The following is a 15,259-nucleotide window of genomic DNA, read 5'->3' as shown; positions in this document are numbered from 1 at the left end:
TTGGACTACGGTTACATAATTTTAAGCTTCAGCCTCCCGCAGTTTATTAAACATTTACGCTCCGGGTTGAACACTGGTGACCTGATAAATTGCATAGATTGCTTTGGCTGTCTCCCACATCCATCACCGGAAATGTCGGATTGATTTCCTTGTCCGCTCCAGAAATATAATGAACAAAGTGAAGAGATGACATAACACGTATGTGAATCGAGTTAGTGCAATGGTAAGACACAGGACTCGCACTGGGAGACCTGACTTCAAATTCCAATCCAACAGTTTAGGTTTCCCATCGTGCCCATCATTCTTTACCGCGAATGCCAGGATCGTTGATTTCGAAAGGATACGTACAAGTTCCTCATGTTTCCTTCCCCAATCTGAGCTTCTGCAGCACTCGTCATCTAAAATTCTTATAATCAAATTTCCACGATTCGCATAGTAAATGTGTTGTTGTCCCCCCCTCCCACCCGCCCTCCTCTCTCTCTATCTATCTCTCTCTCTCTCTCTCTCTGCGTATGTGTGTGTGTGTGTGTGTGTGTGTGTGTGTGTGTGTGTGAGGGGAAAAAATCAATAGCCCTGCCGTATCGAGTTAGATGAGACATATCTTATACTCTGTTTCCTATGACAGTATGTATTAAAGTCAGTTGCCTTCTGGCTTACGATACAAGCAGTGAAACTAGTTCTTCTCTAGTGGGAAAATATACTGTGTAGTGTGCATTGTGTGCCATGCACGGAGATATTCACTATAAAACGTAATGTAACTGCGTGCGCACAGGACATTACAAGCAGCTGCTAAACAGCAACGAACGAGATTACATGGTGTTATTTGTACTTATAACAAAACTCTTTCTTGCGGACGTCTTAAGCTACAAATACACGAATAATTAGCACTTTATATTGTAGCATTTTTGTGTTCAGCAAATTCGGTAGTGTAATATAAAGCGCGTCAGAAAAATGTATACATTCTTTGTTAGGCTCTATCCAGATATCGAAATTCTCGTTCTATTTGAGTTACGAGTGTGTTGTTGTATGCTCTTTGGTTCAATCGATCTTAGTACTTTCATCTCGGTTTTGAGAAGACAAGATGGCTGGAGCACGCTTGACATTCGAGCAACGAAAATGTACTGTGAAGTGGTTTTTGAAGTTTGATAATGCTGTTGAGGTGCAACGTCAGTGGAGGCTGGAGTATGAAACAGAACCGCCAACCCGCTTAACAATGAAACTCATTATTGACAAATTTGAATTGCAAGGAACTATTTGTGCTATTCACAAAGGAAGATCAGGAAGACAGCGTACAGCTGCAAGTCTTGCTTCGTCGGCTCTCGTGTTGGAAACGTTTGTTAATTCTCCACAGAAGTCTGTTACGCAATGTGCACGTAAAGTGGGGTTAGCAGTGCAAATGTACGAAGAATTCTGAAAGCTGCAAAGTGGAAAGTTTACATTCCACGATTACTGCGCGCGATGACGATCCTGAAAGCCGAAAGCAATTTTTCGAATGGTATCAGTAAACGGTAGCTGCTGACGAACAATTTGTGATCAATGTAGTGCGGAGCGACGAGACACAATTTAAACTTAATGGAACCGTAAATCGGCATAACTGTGTGTACTGTACACCGGAAAATCCGCATGTTTATGTGGATAAAGCGGTCAGTCCACCAGGGTTTCATGTGTGGTGTGGGCTATCATCTAGTGGCTTAGTAGGACCCTTTTTCTTTGATCTACAGTCTGGAGCCGAGCGACCGCTACGGTCGCAGGTTCGAGTCCTGCCTCGGGCATGGATGTGTCTAATGTCCTTAGGTTAGTTAGGTTTAATTAGTTCTAAGTTCTAGGCGACTGATGACCTTAGAAGTTAAGTCGCGTAGTGCTCAGAGCCATTTGAATCAACCATTTTCTTTGATGCTGCTGTCACTGGAGAAGTGTACCTGGAAATGTTACGCGCATCAATTTTGCCAGGTGCGCGTGCGCTTTATGGAGCTGATGCAGAGGTCTTATACCAACAGAACGGGGCGCCACCACACTACCACCTAGCTGTACGAGCTTTCCCGGATGACAACTTTCCGGGGCATTGGATTGGACGAAGAGGGCCCATTGAGTTCCCTCCACGGTCGCCAGGTCTAACACCTATGGACTTTTACTCGTGGGGAACTGTGGAAGGTAACGTCTATCGACGTAAGCCACGCACGCTGGAGGAACTTCGCCAGGAGACTACAGCGACATGTGCAGCGATCTCCACTGTAACACTGACTGACGCAGTTGCGTGAACAAAAAAATGGTTCAAATGGCTCTGAGCACTATGGGACTTAACATCTGAGGTCATCAGTCCCCTAGACTAACCTAAGGACATCACACACATCCATGCCCGAGGCAGGCATCGAACCTGCGACCGTAGCAGTCGCGCGGTTTCAGACTGTAGCGCCTAGAACCGATCGGCCACACCGGCCGGCAACGGTGAACATTTTGAACATTTATAGTAACCATGTGCAAAACGGAAGGTTGTACATGTGTGATCAATTATTGAATGTAAAACAAACACATAAGTAATACTTTTCGTTCCTTAAAGTGTGTCTACATTTTCCTGGGGACTCTGTAGATATGAATCCATAATAGAGAGAGAGAGAGAGAGAGGTGCGGGAGTAGAGGAAGAGGAGTTTGGGTAAGCTGGTTTCGTTCTCATGCTTCGAAAACGCACGAAACCGCATCACATCCGGATATATACTTCGATAAGTGTGACATTAGGCGACGTCCATGATAAAATCATGTCGACTATAAAGGACGACCCAACAACAGATCTAGAAAGCCACTATTTCACGCTTGTGAATCCGGCATCCCATCCGATGACCTGTTTTCATCGCCTTTCTACAGAGCGCCCTGCAGACTGCTGGAGCTAAAGACTGTAACTTCGATGATACACTATGTTTAGGCGAATAAATTAACGCCTTGTTGCAATTTTCCAGTATCAGTCGGGATGACAAGCTGGTGCTTCCTCGCAATATCGCCACTCACAGCGATGCCCGTGAGAGAGAGAGAGAGAGAGAGAGAGAGAGAGAGAGAGAGAGATTGGTGACGCGAAATTCTGCATCTGACACTAAAACAATAACACAAAATTGAGAGATGAACGCGTCGCTTTGACACACACTCACAGACATACACAGTTAACATGTGTCAAGCCGCGCTGGCGCAGTAGTCCAATTATTTTGGTGCGTTTTCGTATTTAGCGAGTCCCGGTGGGTGAGCTGGCCAGAGCGACCGAACGAGCCCAGGTGGCGCTGTCATTGCGGCGACAGCAGCAATATTGCTGTCGCGGTGCGCCGAACACGGTGGCCGATGGCTCCGAAACAAGCAACAGCAGAGTTAAATTCGAATCTACAAGCGACGGACACGCCGTGTGGCGTTCGCTGTTTAATGCATCGTCAGCAGCTTTGCCGACAGTATTCTGCCCTCTGTTTGAAGGGGGGGGGGGGGGGGGGGGGAAAGGAAACAAAGAAATAAACGTGTGAGCTGAAAAAGCTTTGAGAACGTTTCAAACAGTGCTGTGCGAAAACAGCATCACATCTCTGAAATAACGATTCCTGTCCGTAACGAAATAGCGCTGTACTGGAACATACTTCAAGTTCATATCTAGCGGAGTATGTGGCCGATATAGTACGCTTTGAAAACAACATATAGCTCTTTACCCTGAATGAAGGAATAGCAACATTACCAGAGGTAACATCTATCTTCGGGAAGTGATAGCGACTGTCCATGACACTTTGTTTAAGACTTATAGAAGAAATACATGCAGGTTGCTCCATTTTTGCGACAGTGTTACGTGACGAAGCTTGAGTTAATATTGTCTGATGTCAACGAGATTTTAGCCAAGTACACAGATTATAAGTTGGTTCGTCGTGTAGGAAAATGTGTATGACATGCTGTATGATTAGGACCTACAACATCCAGTCCATTTGCTTTCTTATTCAATGAAAATTTGGTAGCTGCTTATTACAAGAGAAATGAAGTCCAGTGGAATTAGTCATTTCATCTAACTGATTGACAGTAACAAATCGCAACTTCATGAAATGAGAAGAGGAAATCGATTCAGTGGTGTGTATACCACGTGACAAGATTCAGCTAATTGCTACGGTTATGGGAAACTAACATACAACAGAAGCATTGGCCGGCCGCTGTGACCGAGCGGTTCTAGGCGCTTCAGTCCGGAACCGCGTTACTGCTATGGTCGCAGATTCGAATCCTGCCTCGGGTATGGATGTGTGTGATGTCCTTAGGTTAGTTAGGTTTAAGTTGTTCTAAGTTCTAGGGGACATGACCTCAGATGTTAAGTCCCACAGCGCTCAGAGCCATTTGAACCATTAGTTCCGAATGGTTTCCGGGATAGAACACATTTAATGTACATTTTTATTTATTTTCTATATTATTCAATAAATTGTCTGGTGTACACATGTACAACAACGAGATAACATGCATTTTACGAAGTATCAATTTGAAAAATGTGTGTTTTTAACACATCACCTGTAAACATTATCGTGCATGTCACATCACAGCAGTTGTACCGTTCACAATAAATATGGGAAAATCCGATGTCAGCTTCAGTGCATTCGTGGAATGCTAATCTTGAGAGAACACGTGGTGTTGTTTGTAGGAGTGTCTGATGCTATCAAGCAGTTCTTCACACTTCATCCAAACCCATCATCAAAAATCACGTGGCGTAAGGTCTGGCGGCCTTGGAGGCTAGTTAATTTTGCTACGAAGACCATTTCAGCGATTAAGGTAATTGCGGTTGAGATGTTCCCTCACACGCCCAGTAAAATGTCGAGGTGCTCGTTATTGGAAGTGCGTTGCGATCTGCATGGCCAAAGGAACGCCATCAAGGAACTGGACAAAGAAATTTTCCAAATAAGGGAGTAATTCTGTCCCATCATTCGCTCTTCTAAAATGACTGGACTTATCCACATATTACATATTACTGACCATGCCGCTCAAACGTACATTGAATGTGTTCTACCTCGAAAATCATGCGGAATAGGACAGTTGTCTATACGAAGTTTTTTGCATCAAATGAGAGTTACTGTCGCATCCCTGGATACTGATCACTCCTCCTGCGACGCCCTGTGTATTGGAAATGTCTTTCGATATCAATGTCTGTTGTAGAGAGAACCTGTTAAGATAAGGGTTATCACTACTGCAGGATCTGACAATTGTATCTTTCAGTAACGGACACAAACTGCAGGAATTTGTTTTTTGCAAAACGCATTCGAATGTGTTACTTCACATAGCGTAATGTCAGCAAGCCGACGCCGCGCCTCTGCCCGGCGCCGAATGCCGCAAAATCGCGAGATCAGTGCAGAAGCAGCAGAACTGCGAGATCAACCGATAGCGGCGGAAACAGCAGCAAAGCGACTGCGCCGACTCTTCTCAGTCAGCCAAGATCAGAAAGCAGACAACTGTGTCTCGGAGTAGCCGCCTGTACTCAAACAATTTTGTCTCTAACGAAATAATATACGAGGGCTGTCCAGAAAGTAAGTTACGATCGGTCGCGAAATGGAAACGACTATGAAAATCCGATAAATCTTTGCAAAGATGTGTTGGGCAGTGTCTCTAGTATGACTCTAGGTAGAATTATTCGCTCTTTTCATTCCTGAGCTCTTAGTGAGCGCGTAAAGATGTTATAGAAAATAGTGTCTCCCGCCAAGTACGAGGGCCTGGTGAGAATTTTCCCCTGAAGCTATGCAACCAACATTACATAACTGTCGTGCGGTTTCTTCTTCAAGACAATTCTCAGCCTCATTCTGCAGGGGCAACGAAGATGTTCCTGCATCGTTTCAATTGGAAATGTTTGGTTACCCACAATACAGCCCGTAATTGTCTCCCACTGAGTTTGATCTCTGCTCAAACTAACCGCTGGCTATGAAGACAACATTTTGGCACAGAGAACGAGCTTTAGGCCAGCGTAGAGAATTGGCGGTAAGCACTGGCGGCTGCCTTCTATGATTGGAAAGTTGGTACAACACTACGACGAATGTTTGAGTCAGAACGGCGACTACGTAGATAAGTAGCTGAAAGGTGTAGCTAACTCTTACAAATGAAACATTTCTGATTTTCACTGTGATTTTCATTTCGCGATCAATCGTAACTTACTTTCTGGACAGCCCTCGTACAACTGGCTGCTTATTATTTCGTTACGTACAACAACAGTTGCTGTGGATGGATAAAACAGTAAACTTCGTCAGTGTTCACTCTACCATCTGAGGTCGGCAGATTATTTTTGCAATTCGCTTCCGCACTGTCCTAAGTATACGAAGTTATTGCTGTAGTAGTCTTCAGTACGAACTCTCCAAGCTACTGCAGGATCTGACAATTGTATCTTTCAGTAACTGACACAAACTGCAGGAATTTGTTTTTTGCAAAACGCATTCGAATGTGTTACTTCACATAGCCTAATGTCAGCAAGCCGACGCCGCGCCTCTGCGCGGCGCCGAATGCCGCAAAATCGCGAGATCAGTGCAGAAGCAGCACAACTGTGAGATCAACCGATAGCGGCGGAAACAGCAGCAAAGCGACTGCGCCGACTCTTCTCTTGCTGCCGACATCCACTTGAAGCTGCTTACTGTCGTCCCTGCAACTATTCGCTTCTTTTATTCATGTTGTGTCCATAAATTTCTTTACTCAATTCGATCCAGCACTTCTTCATTAGTTAGCTGATCTACTCGGGTAATTTCGGCATTTTTCTGTTGCACCAAATTCAAAAACTTCTCTTCCCTTGATTTCTTTACTGTTTATCGTCCGCACTTCGCTTCCGTGCAAGGCTATACTCCAGACAAGTATTTTGAGAAAAGACTTCCACCACTTAAATTTAAATTAGATATTAATAAATTTCTCACTTTCAGAAAAGATTTGTTGCTATTGCTAGTCTGCGTTTCGTTCTCTCTGATTCGATCACCATCTGGCACTTTTCTGCTCGAATAAAAGAACTCATTTACTAATTTTGGCTCATTTTCTAATGCTATTTGCCGGCAAATGTGGCCGAGCGGTTCTAGGCGCTTCAGTCCAGAACCGCGCGACCGCTACGGTCGTAGGTTCGAATCCTGCCTCGGGCATGGATGTGTCTGCTGTCCTTAGGTTAGTTAGGTTTAAGTAGTTCTAAGTTCTAGGGGACTGATGACCCACCATGAATATTGACCATTCCACCTTGGACACCCTGTGTTGACTGCTGCAACTTTTTTCCCCTTCCCGTGTTATTGCTATACTCCTTATTCTTATCACTAAGTCTTTGACCGCTGTAATTATTGTTATTGACTCATCGGCGGAAAAACGTTCTGCAGTTCAGAATGCGTACATCGTAGTTTCTCACTTCTCAGACTCGTAATAGTCGAATCGTTAGTTCATGGGCACTTCAAAGTAGGGAATGAATCGCAGAGCATTTCCAAAAGACTATGTTACTCGGAGGTAAATTCTCACCTATCCTGCGATAACTTATACCACTGAATTGCGTTGAAACAAATTACGTAAATAGTAAAATACCGAATTTGTGTCCTTTATTTTCATTACTTTGTGTTTTCTAGAAACTTGTATTATTTCAGTATCATAATACACAACGCAATTACAGCAACTACTCTTAGCGTACATGTATATTAGCAGAGCCGCACACCTCGCACAAAATGTGAATTAGAACAGCATCGTTGACATAGATGACAAAGCCACAATTTTGTTCTTGAATGTAGCGCCAGATTTCGAGTTAATAGCATACTGAATGATTTCATCCACTGGCTGATCGAGAGCCAATTCCAGCCACTGTCAAAATCTTATTACCTTTCCCCTTCAAAATTTTCATATTGTTCTCTCTTCCCTGAATACCAGATAACTCCAGTAAGGAAATAGCGTGAACGCCACTCTTATAGTCCGCCATTTTTTTCAGTCATCTACTGAATACCGCTTTAAGGTATAACAACATACTAGAGCACTACAACTGAATCGTCATTGACATTCAGCTAAATTTTTGATGTAACATCGCTCTGCTGTTTCTAAGACAAATTTTATTGAATGAACTGAAACCGAATGTCCTCGCTTAAAATTGCTCGAGGTCACAAAGCCTAAATGTTAAACTCCAGTGCGTGCATAAACTTAAGTACCAGTTGCTTTGGTGATCTACAGACGCGATTTGACGCTGAGGATTTTTTTAGTAGCTCCTGTATGTTAGTTCTAGCGAATTTGAGGCTATTCCAGCCTAACGCCCACACAGTCCTCAAGGTGGCGACATATCGGTTTGCTCTCACTTTGTTGGTGGTGAAAATTTTACAGCAACAATTTCACCTCTTATTACAACTAACCGCGAACAACGTTTCCCAAAAAATAATATTAGGCTGAAGAAAAAATACACAAAGGAAACGAAGTTGTTATTGACATGGAAAAGTGGTCAGCAATTCACACACAAGTGTCACTCTGAGGATACAAAACTGAACAGACAAAATAGTTTTGCTATTTAGAGAGCAACATTTTTAAGGGTGCCATGACGAATATACCTAGGAAGTTTAAAAAATGTATTTCTTAGTAACCCTGAGTTTCGAAAAAAAATTTAACTCTTTTTAACAAGACAGTCCACTAAGGTCGTTAAAAGGAAAACTTTCACTATATTTTTCGTAGAAGTGTATCACTTAGAGGAAGTGAGACGGGATTGGATTGGATTGTTTGGGGGAAGAGACTAAACAGCGAGGTCATCGGTCTCATCGGATTAGGGAAGGACGGGGAAGGAAGTCGTCCGTGTCCTTTCAAAGGAACCATCCCGGCATTTGCCTGGAGCGATTTAGGAAAATCACGGAAAACCTAAATCAGGATGGCCGGACGCGGGATTGAACCGTCGCCCTCCCGAATGCGAGTCCAGCGTGCTAGAAGTGAGACAGAGACAGTAAGTAAAGGATATGAAGTAATCAGGCAGAAAAGACGAAAATGTGGATGCGATGGAGAATTACCAGAAAGAGACTGCTTTAGAAGAAATGTGCCACGAGTTCCCGTAACAGTTAAATGAAGAAGAGAACTAAGAAAGGTAAAACTTGCGAATCACTTAAAGTAAAAGAAAGACAAAACTTTTAAGCCACTTAATGGTCCCCGAAGACAAAAATAATGAGCAAAGGCAGAAGCAATTTTCGTAAACTTAAAGGGATACAGGGATACAATTATTAACACTAGGTGAAAATTTAAGAGGGAGACGATCTAAATGGGTGGCCGTGCGGTTCTAGGCGCTACAGTCTGGAACCGCGCGACCGCTACGGTCGCAGGTTCGAATCCTGCCTTGGGCATGGGTGTGTGTGTGATGTCCTTAGGTTAGTTAGGTTTAAGTAGTTCTAAGTTCTAGGGGACTGATGACCTCAGAAGTTAAGTCTCATAGTGCTCAGAGCCATTTGAACCATTTGACAATCTAAAATGGTTGCAGCGACAAGGGTTGGGTTGGGTTGTTGTGGGGGAGGAGACCAGACAGCGAGGTCATCGGATTAGGAAAGGACGGGGAAGCAAGTCGGCCGTACCCTTTCAAAGGAACCATCCCGGCATTTGCCTGGAGCAATTTAGGGAAATCATGGAAAACCTAAATCAGGATGGCCAGACGCGGGATTGAACCGTCGTTCTTCCGAATGCAGCGACAAGGTTCGGTGTTTAGAGTACATCGATGGTGCACTGAAAGTGTGTGTAAACTGACCTTGGAGTCGATTCCGATGATCTTGTTGCACTCCTCGCAGACGTTGGCGAACACGGACTCGTAGCACTTGATGCAGTAGGGGTGGTCGTCGCGCAGCACGTAGCGCTGGCCCGTCAGCGACTCGTCACACTGCCAGCAGCTGAAGTGGCCAGAGTGCCAGTCCTTGGACATCGCCTTGGTGTACTCCCCGCTGAAGATAAGCTGCAACACAGGGCACGAGCTGCTGCAGACCACAGGCACTCATTAACGTTCTACATTTGCATTCGCTTAGACAGTGTTCATTGTAGCGCTGTGGCTGATGGGAGCAGCCGTTGTGAGGCAAGTCTGAAGACTACGTATGGCTTCAGACAGACATTCACCTGTTCACGCTCCTGTCAACCTTACCCGTCAACACTTTGTGCATCTAACGTTTCCGTGTTAACTTCACCGTGCAGAGTTGTGACTTGTCCAGACGAAATGTTGTGATTTTCATAACTCTGCACGTTATGTCTGTTTTCGTTTACGAAATAGAAACAGCTGCTTCCGTCAGTCACCGTGCTTCAGTTGTCTTGGACTGAACAATTAATACTGTCTTTCCCTATAGAAGACTTGCCTTCATTTCTGTCAACGCAGGAATGGGTGGTTAGTTCCAGTTAATCGATTAGTCGTAGTTATTATGGTAATCGATTATGGATGTACCGATATTTCTTTCATGACAATTTAGATAATCGACTATCCTTAGGATAAATTATTTCAATTTTCCATTTGTTGTTTTAAAGCCTACTGAGTGGTGACTTGCTGTGTAGCTGCTGACCGCTACGTGGCGCGCGCAACCGTGAGTTATCAGCACTGGACGGAAATAAGTAGACCATTCGAGACTCAGTGGAAAAGATTACATAACTTAGTATTCCTCAGTTCACTTCATGGAAAATTTTGGTGCTCGTAGTATGTTCACAACAGTATCTGTGTTAAAAATGACTTTAATTAGCTTTGCTAATAAATGTCAAGTAGTTATATATTTCTGCTAAAAATAATAAATGGAAATTATGTACATCATAAAACTGAGCAACTACTGTTAATTAAAAATAAGAAATATAACTGAGACTGTTTTGCTTTATTTATTGTAGAACAAAACTTTTTGTCACAAAGAATAATTTTTGGGGTAGATCCAAAATACAGACATAACAGTTAATCTAATAATCTATTATTATGATATATTTAATCGATATGATTAATCTGTTCGATCAAATGATCTAAAAGACCAATTAATCGACTCTTGCTCATAATTGCCCATCTCTATGACAAAGTTAAAGAAGAGTGTATTATCCAAAACCTCGGAAGTACGACCGTACTGCTAACTCAGTTACTTTTTTTACAGTTACTGTTATTTAAATTTGCACAATTTATGGTCGAAAAAAGGCGCTCATATTCCTTAGAAATTTCTTATTTCTTCTCTATTTGCATGTACAGCTGCAGTGCACACAACCTAAGTGAGTAGAAGGAAAATGAACGACGTAACTGGATAGAATTTTCAGTGCAATATTAGGCTGTAAATTAAAATATTTATTTTACCCCCACTTATAGGTTACAAGCGACGCGGAGGGCCTGTGTTCGATCCAGGCTCAACACAAGATTTTTTCCTCGGTGGAAGGTTGGAAAAAGTTTCACTCAACCTCGTGACGATACTAGGGATCTATTTAAAGAAAAAAATTTTCACTCCATTTTATTAACGATCTAGAGAAGAAAGTAATAAACGCATGCCTCTACAAAACTGCCGTCATATTACGCCTTAGAGAACAGCCGGCAATATAACGTAGTCCCTTGAGCTTCACAGCTCAGATACGTCAGTCACATGGAAAAAAGAATCCTTACGTTACATGAAACGGGAAATGTCGCGGAATGTTGCGATGGGGATCATATAGAATACTTCATATCTTCATTCTTGGTACCGATTTTGGGTAGCTATAAAGAAAACTCGAAGACGTCTTTACTACAGTGCGCAATTATTAGCTGCATCGGACTCGGAATCTCAGGACATTAACGTAATCCTATGCTTTCATGATTTTTATGTAATAATAACATGACAGATGAATGCAGTGTCGTTAAAACCATTGATGCTCCGCTAAACCGGTTCTTCTTACTTTGTTTCGGTGAAGTAATTCATTTTCAAATTTCAATTTCAATTTGTTCATTACCCAAAATCAAGAAGCGCAGGAAGACGCAGTATGGAGCTTCGGAAACATCAAGACTTCTGCTTCCAGCAACAGCATTTCCTAACGCGACTAGTTAACACTCTACACGTTTTTGATATCTCTGGAAACACACAAAACATCTCTTCTACCGAAGTACTAGACATGACCATTACTTCACGGTAACAGTATCTACGTTTCATTCTCTAAGCTAAATAAAATGAACACGATATAGTACCGTAAATTGTAAAGCATTGTTTTTCATGCAACATTGTCGTCCATAAAACATGCAACACATATTCCTAACAGACCTGTTAAATGTGTTTATCACACCACTAGAAAAAATCCATGCAATAAATGCGTGCATTGCACAAAACATCCGTTCATACCAATTAAGGTACCCTTAGTAAGGTATTCATAATTACTTGCATCTGAATTACGTAATTTACGGTTAATGAACGTCTTCGTTTGAGTAAGACTTTCTTAACCTGAATAAAAGGCTGAGACCAGCGCCTTTAAGGTATATGTTACTTTTACTTTCTTGTGGAACTACAAACGAATTTAAAATATTAGTATTATTATATTTTTGTAATCTTTACGTCACAAAGTGCAACTACACTTAATGCAATCACATGTGCAGAATTTCATTAAGTTTTTAGATAGGGTCAGATGTAACTGCAGAGCCACTTCAGGGACAGCAAACAGCAAAATATTCTGTTCCTGTAGCGCGTGTTGCCTTTTCAACACTTTACGGCTATTAAGAGCTCTTTCTGTCCTACACCTTGTGTCCACTTTCTGAAAGGAATTACCATTTGATGATTGAAATTTACACAAAAACTGTATACTTAAAAACGTTAGGAATGACATGTAACTGAAATTTTCTCAAAACGAACATCACGAAAGACTTCAAAGAATGCGGTTATGAACATTTCCTACGATCAATTCAATTTGAGTAAGATCTTAAATACTTTAACAAACAAGGGAATTATAATGATAGTTGTGAAATAGGTTAATGTTAGCAAGTGTTATAGATTTATACACACACGTAGAAGTGATATCCTCTCTAAATGGTGGAAAATATTCCAGAAATCGCGAAAAGATATACTGCTTACACTATTCAACCATTTACCTTTCTTTACAAAACCCTGAAACGCTGTTGCATCCATTGGTCTAAATTATTATACGACGAAACGTTGACGACTAGCTATCAAGTTGTAATGCTTTAGATATGGTCCTCATATTAACCAGGAAGAAAAAAGATCATATTAAATGTGTTCAGAAATTAGATGTGAGGATTTTAAGTAGATGTTTTGAAATAGAATTCAACGAAGAAATGATACACTGGTATGGTGGAAAGCAGCTGGTTAATTTACAGAACGCATCATCTCAGACAGAATGGGAAACAATTCTATCGCTACTATTGCTTCAAGACCATGGTGAGATGAGAGACTGTGGCGTGAAGGGATACTCCAGAACAAGTTGCTTGTGACGAGCTCAATAAGCGAACAAGTCATAGATAGCTCCCCACTCTGCAGTGTTAGATTGATTGCGATGTGTGTGTGTGTGTGTGTGTGTGTGTGTGTGTGTGTGTGTGTGTGTGTGTGTAGCCGCTATGTGTTCACGGTAATCTCTCACTTGGTTTCTTGCACTTATCTTGTCGAAGGTAGAAATGTTGATATTCAAGACCTTCATAATCGTTTCTAAGCCTCCTGGAAAAGTTAACCATCGACAGACAGTACTTAAAAAAGACACTGAGAATGAAATTTGAAACTGCAGTAATAGGTGCAGATTATGAGGTTTCAGGGCTAAAGGATTACGTCTAACTGATTACGAAATGATTCAGACTGCCAGGAGAGTACTAAAAAACGGCTGACCACATAACATCAGGCTGTCCAACCTCGGCTAAAAAATGTATCTACAGAAGCACAAAAGTCGTGCTCATATTTCAATGGGACCACGCAGGTCCTATGATGTATCAGACCTCTCCAAGAAATGACACAACTATTCACCTTCAACAGTAGACTCTAGACTACCTTGTACGAGGAACAGATACACACTTCTTGATCCGTTACACTTGACATCCCTGATTTTCTTAGCAGAGTAGAGTGTCAATTGAAGATCCTGTCTCGTGTGACGCGAGCAATTCTGAAGCTAAAGGATAGCGACCTGAGAAAAGTCACACGCATGTGATACATTAAGACTGACTGAGATTTTCCAAAAGTGACTGAGGTCTTTCCTCTCACAACTTCTCCCTCACAGTCTCAAGGAAGGTATCCGACTCAAATTCCTGGATGCAATAAAGACGGTGACATGAATGAAATCATGAAAAGTGAAAAAAAAAAGAAGCCAGATGCATGTGTCAATAGGAATTAATGAATTCGTCCAGCGCCTGATTTAGTACTGCGGAAAAGAGCTTGGCGTCGAGACTTAGCCAGCCGATGTACTCGTTTTAAACAACAGGAAGAGATATTAAAGGCAAAAACGTAATCTGGAGAGAAGTTAGTAGAGGTCGCTTCTCATCATTACTTGCGGCAGCTTTTAATATGGGAAGGTGTCGCGCGCTGCGATGCACTTAAGACTGCGGCGGACGAAGCAGGTCGGGTCACCGGATGATGAGATTGTGTAGGAAGGCCACGCCCAGTTCAGGTCAAGGGCTGGAGGGCAAGACACGCCCATGTGTCTAGACAGGCCAGCGCTTGCCGCTGGATCTCCACTCACTCATCCGATAGACAGAGTGCAGTTTCTTGGCATACAGAGGGAATGCTTTAGGTCATCCTACTTCCCCAATCTCAAGTAGTTGCGCTAATCGCTCACGTGACGTCGTTATCAAACAGCTGTTTTGCAATGTTTGGCGCTAATTTAATACATCAAATATTTATTAATTCTCAGTCTTGCAGATATCGCCAAAATTTTAAAACGCTAACTTAGTCATTACATAAGAAAATATTTCACTGAAAGTAGTAATCTCCCTGTCACAGCCCATTCAACTTTTCTTTGCCATAACATCTTTCACAGCAGCAAGTTCTGCCGCACTTCTTTTCTCTTGCTACGTATCAAAATACCACCACTAAATGACTATTAGCAAACAATTCGGAGCATCAGCAGTAAATATGCGCTGTCCAGGTTAAATATGCAATAGTATTAAATTTAATAACTTCAGACATAATTGAGACATTTACTGGCGGTCTGCTTCTACAAGTATGGTAACTCAAAATGTTTACTATCTTCGATTGCGGCAATTGCTACCACCTGCGCATGCGCGAACTGCTTTGTTCATGTAAACGCGTGTTAGTAGCCATGTGGACTCCATGGCAAAAGACGTTCTACGTGGTTTCTCTCGCGGAGTTAGAGCCTGTTACACTGGTACAACGTGGTTTTCGGTGTGAGTATGGACTGCGACCACTGACGATTT

General features: G+C 42.3%; 1 protein-coding gene across 1 annotated transcript in view; it reads right to left on the bottom strand.

Annotated features, from left to right (window-relative positions):
- The window catches only part of LOC126203931 (prickle planar cell polarity protein 3-A), a 1,288,897-nt gene that overhangs the window by 127,197 nt on the left and 1,146,441 nt on the right, over nt 1-15,259 (bottom strand). The window contains exon 6 of the mRNA XM_049938328.1: nt 9,680-9,880. Within this exon, the coding sequence (XP_049794285.1) occupies nt 9,680-9,880 (201 nt within the window). The remainder of the gene's footprint in view (nt 1-9,679; nt 9,881-15,259) is intronic.

This window comes from Schistocerca nitens, chromosome 9, assembly GCF_023898315.1.
Source record: "Schistocerca nitens isolate TAMUIC-IGC-003100 chromosome 9, iqSchNite1.1, whole genome shotgun sequence".
NCBI lineage: Eukaryota > Metazoa > Arthropoda > Insecta > Orthoptera > Acrididae > Schistocerca > Schistocerca nitens.
Note: the sequence above shows the minus strand (reverse complement) of the source record. Positions and strands in the feature narration are given on the sequence as shown.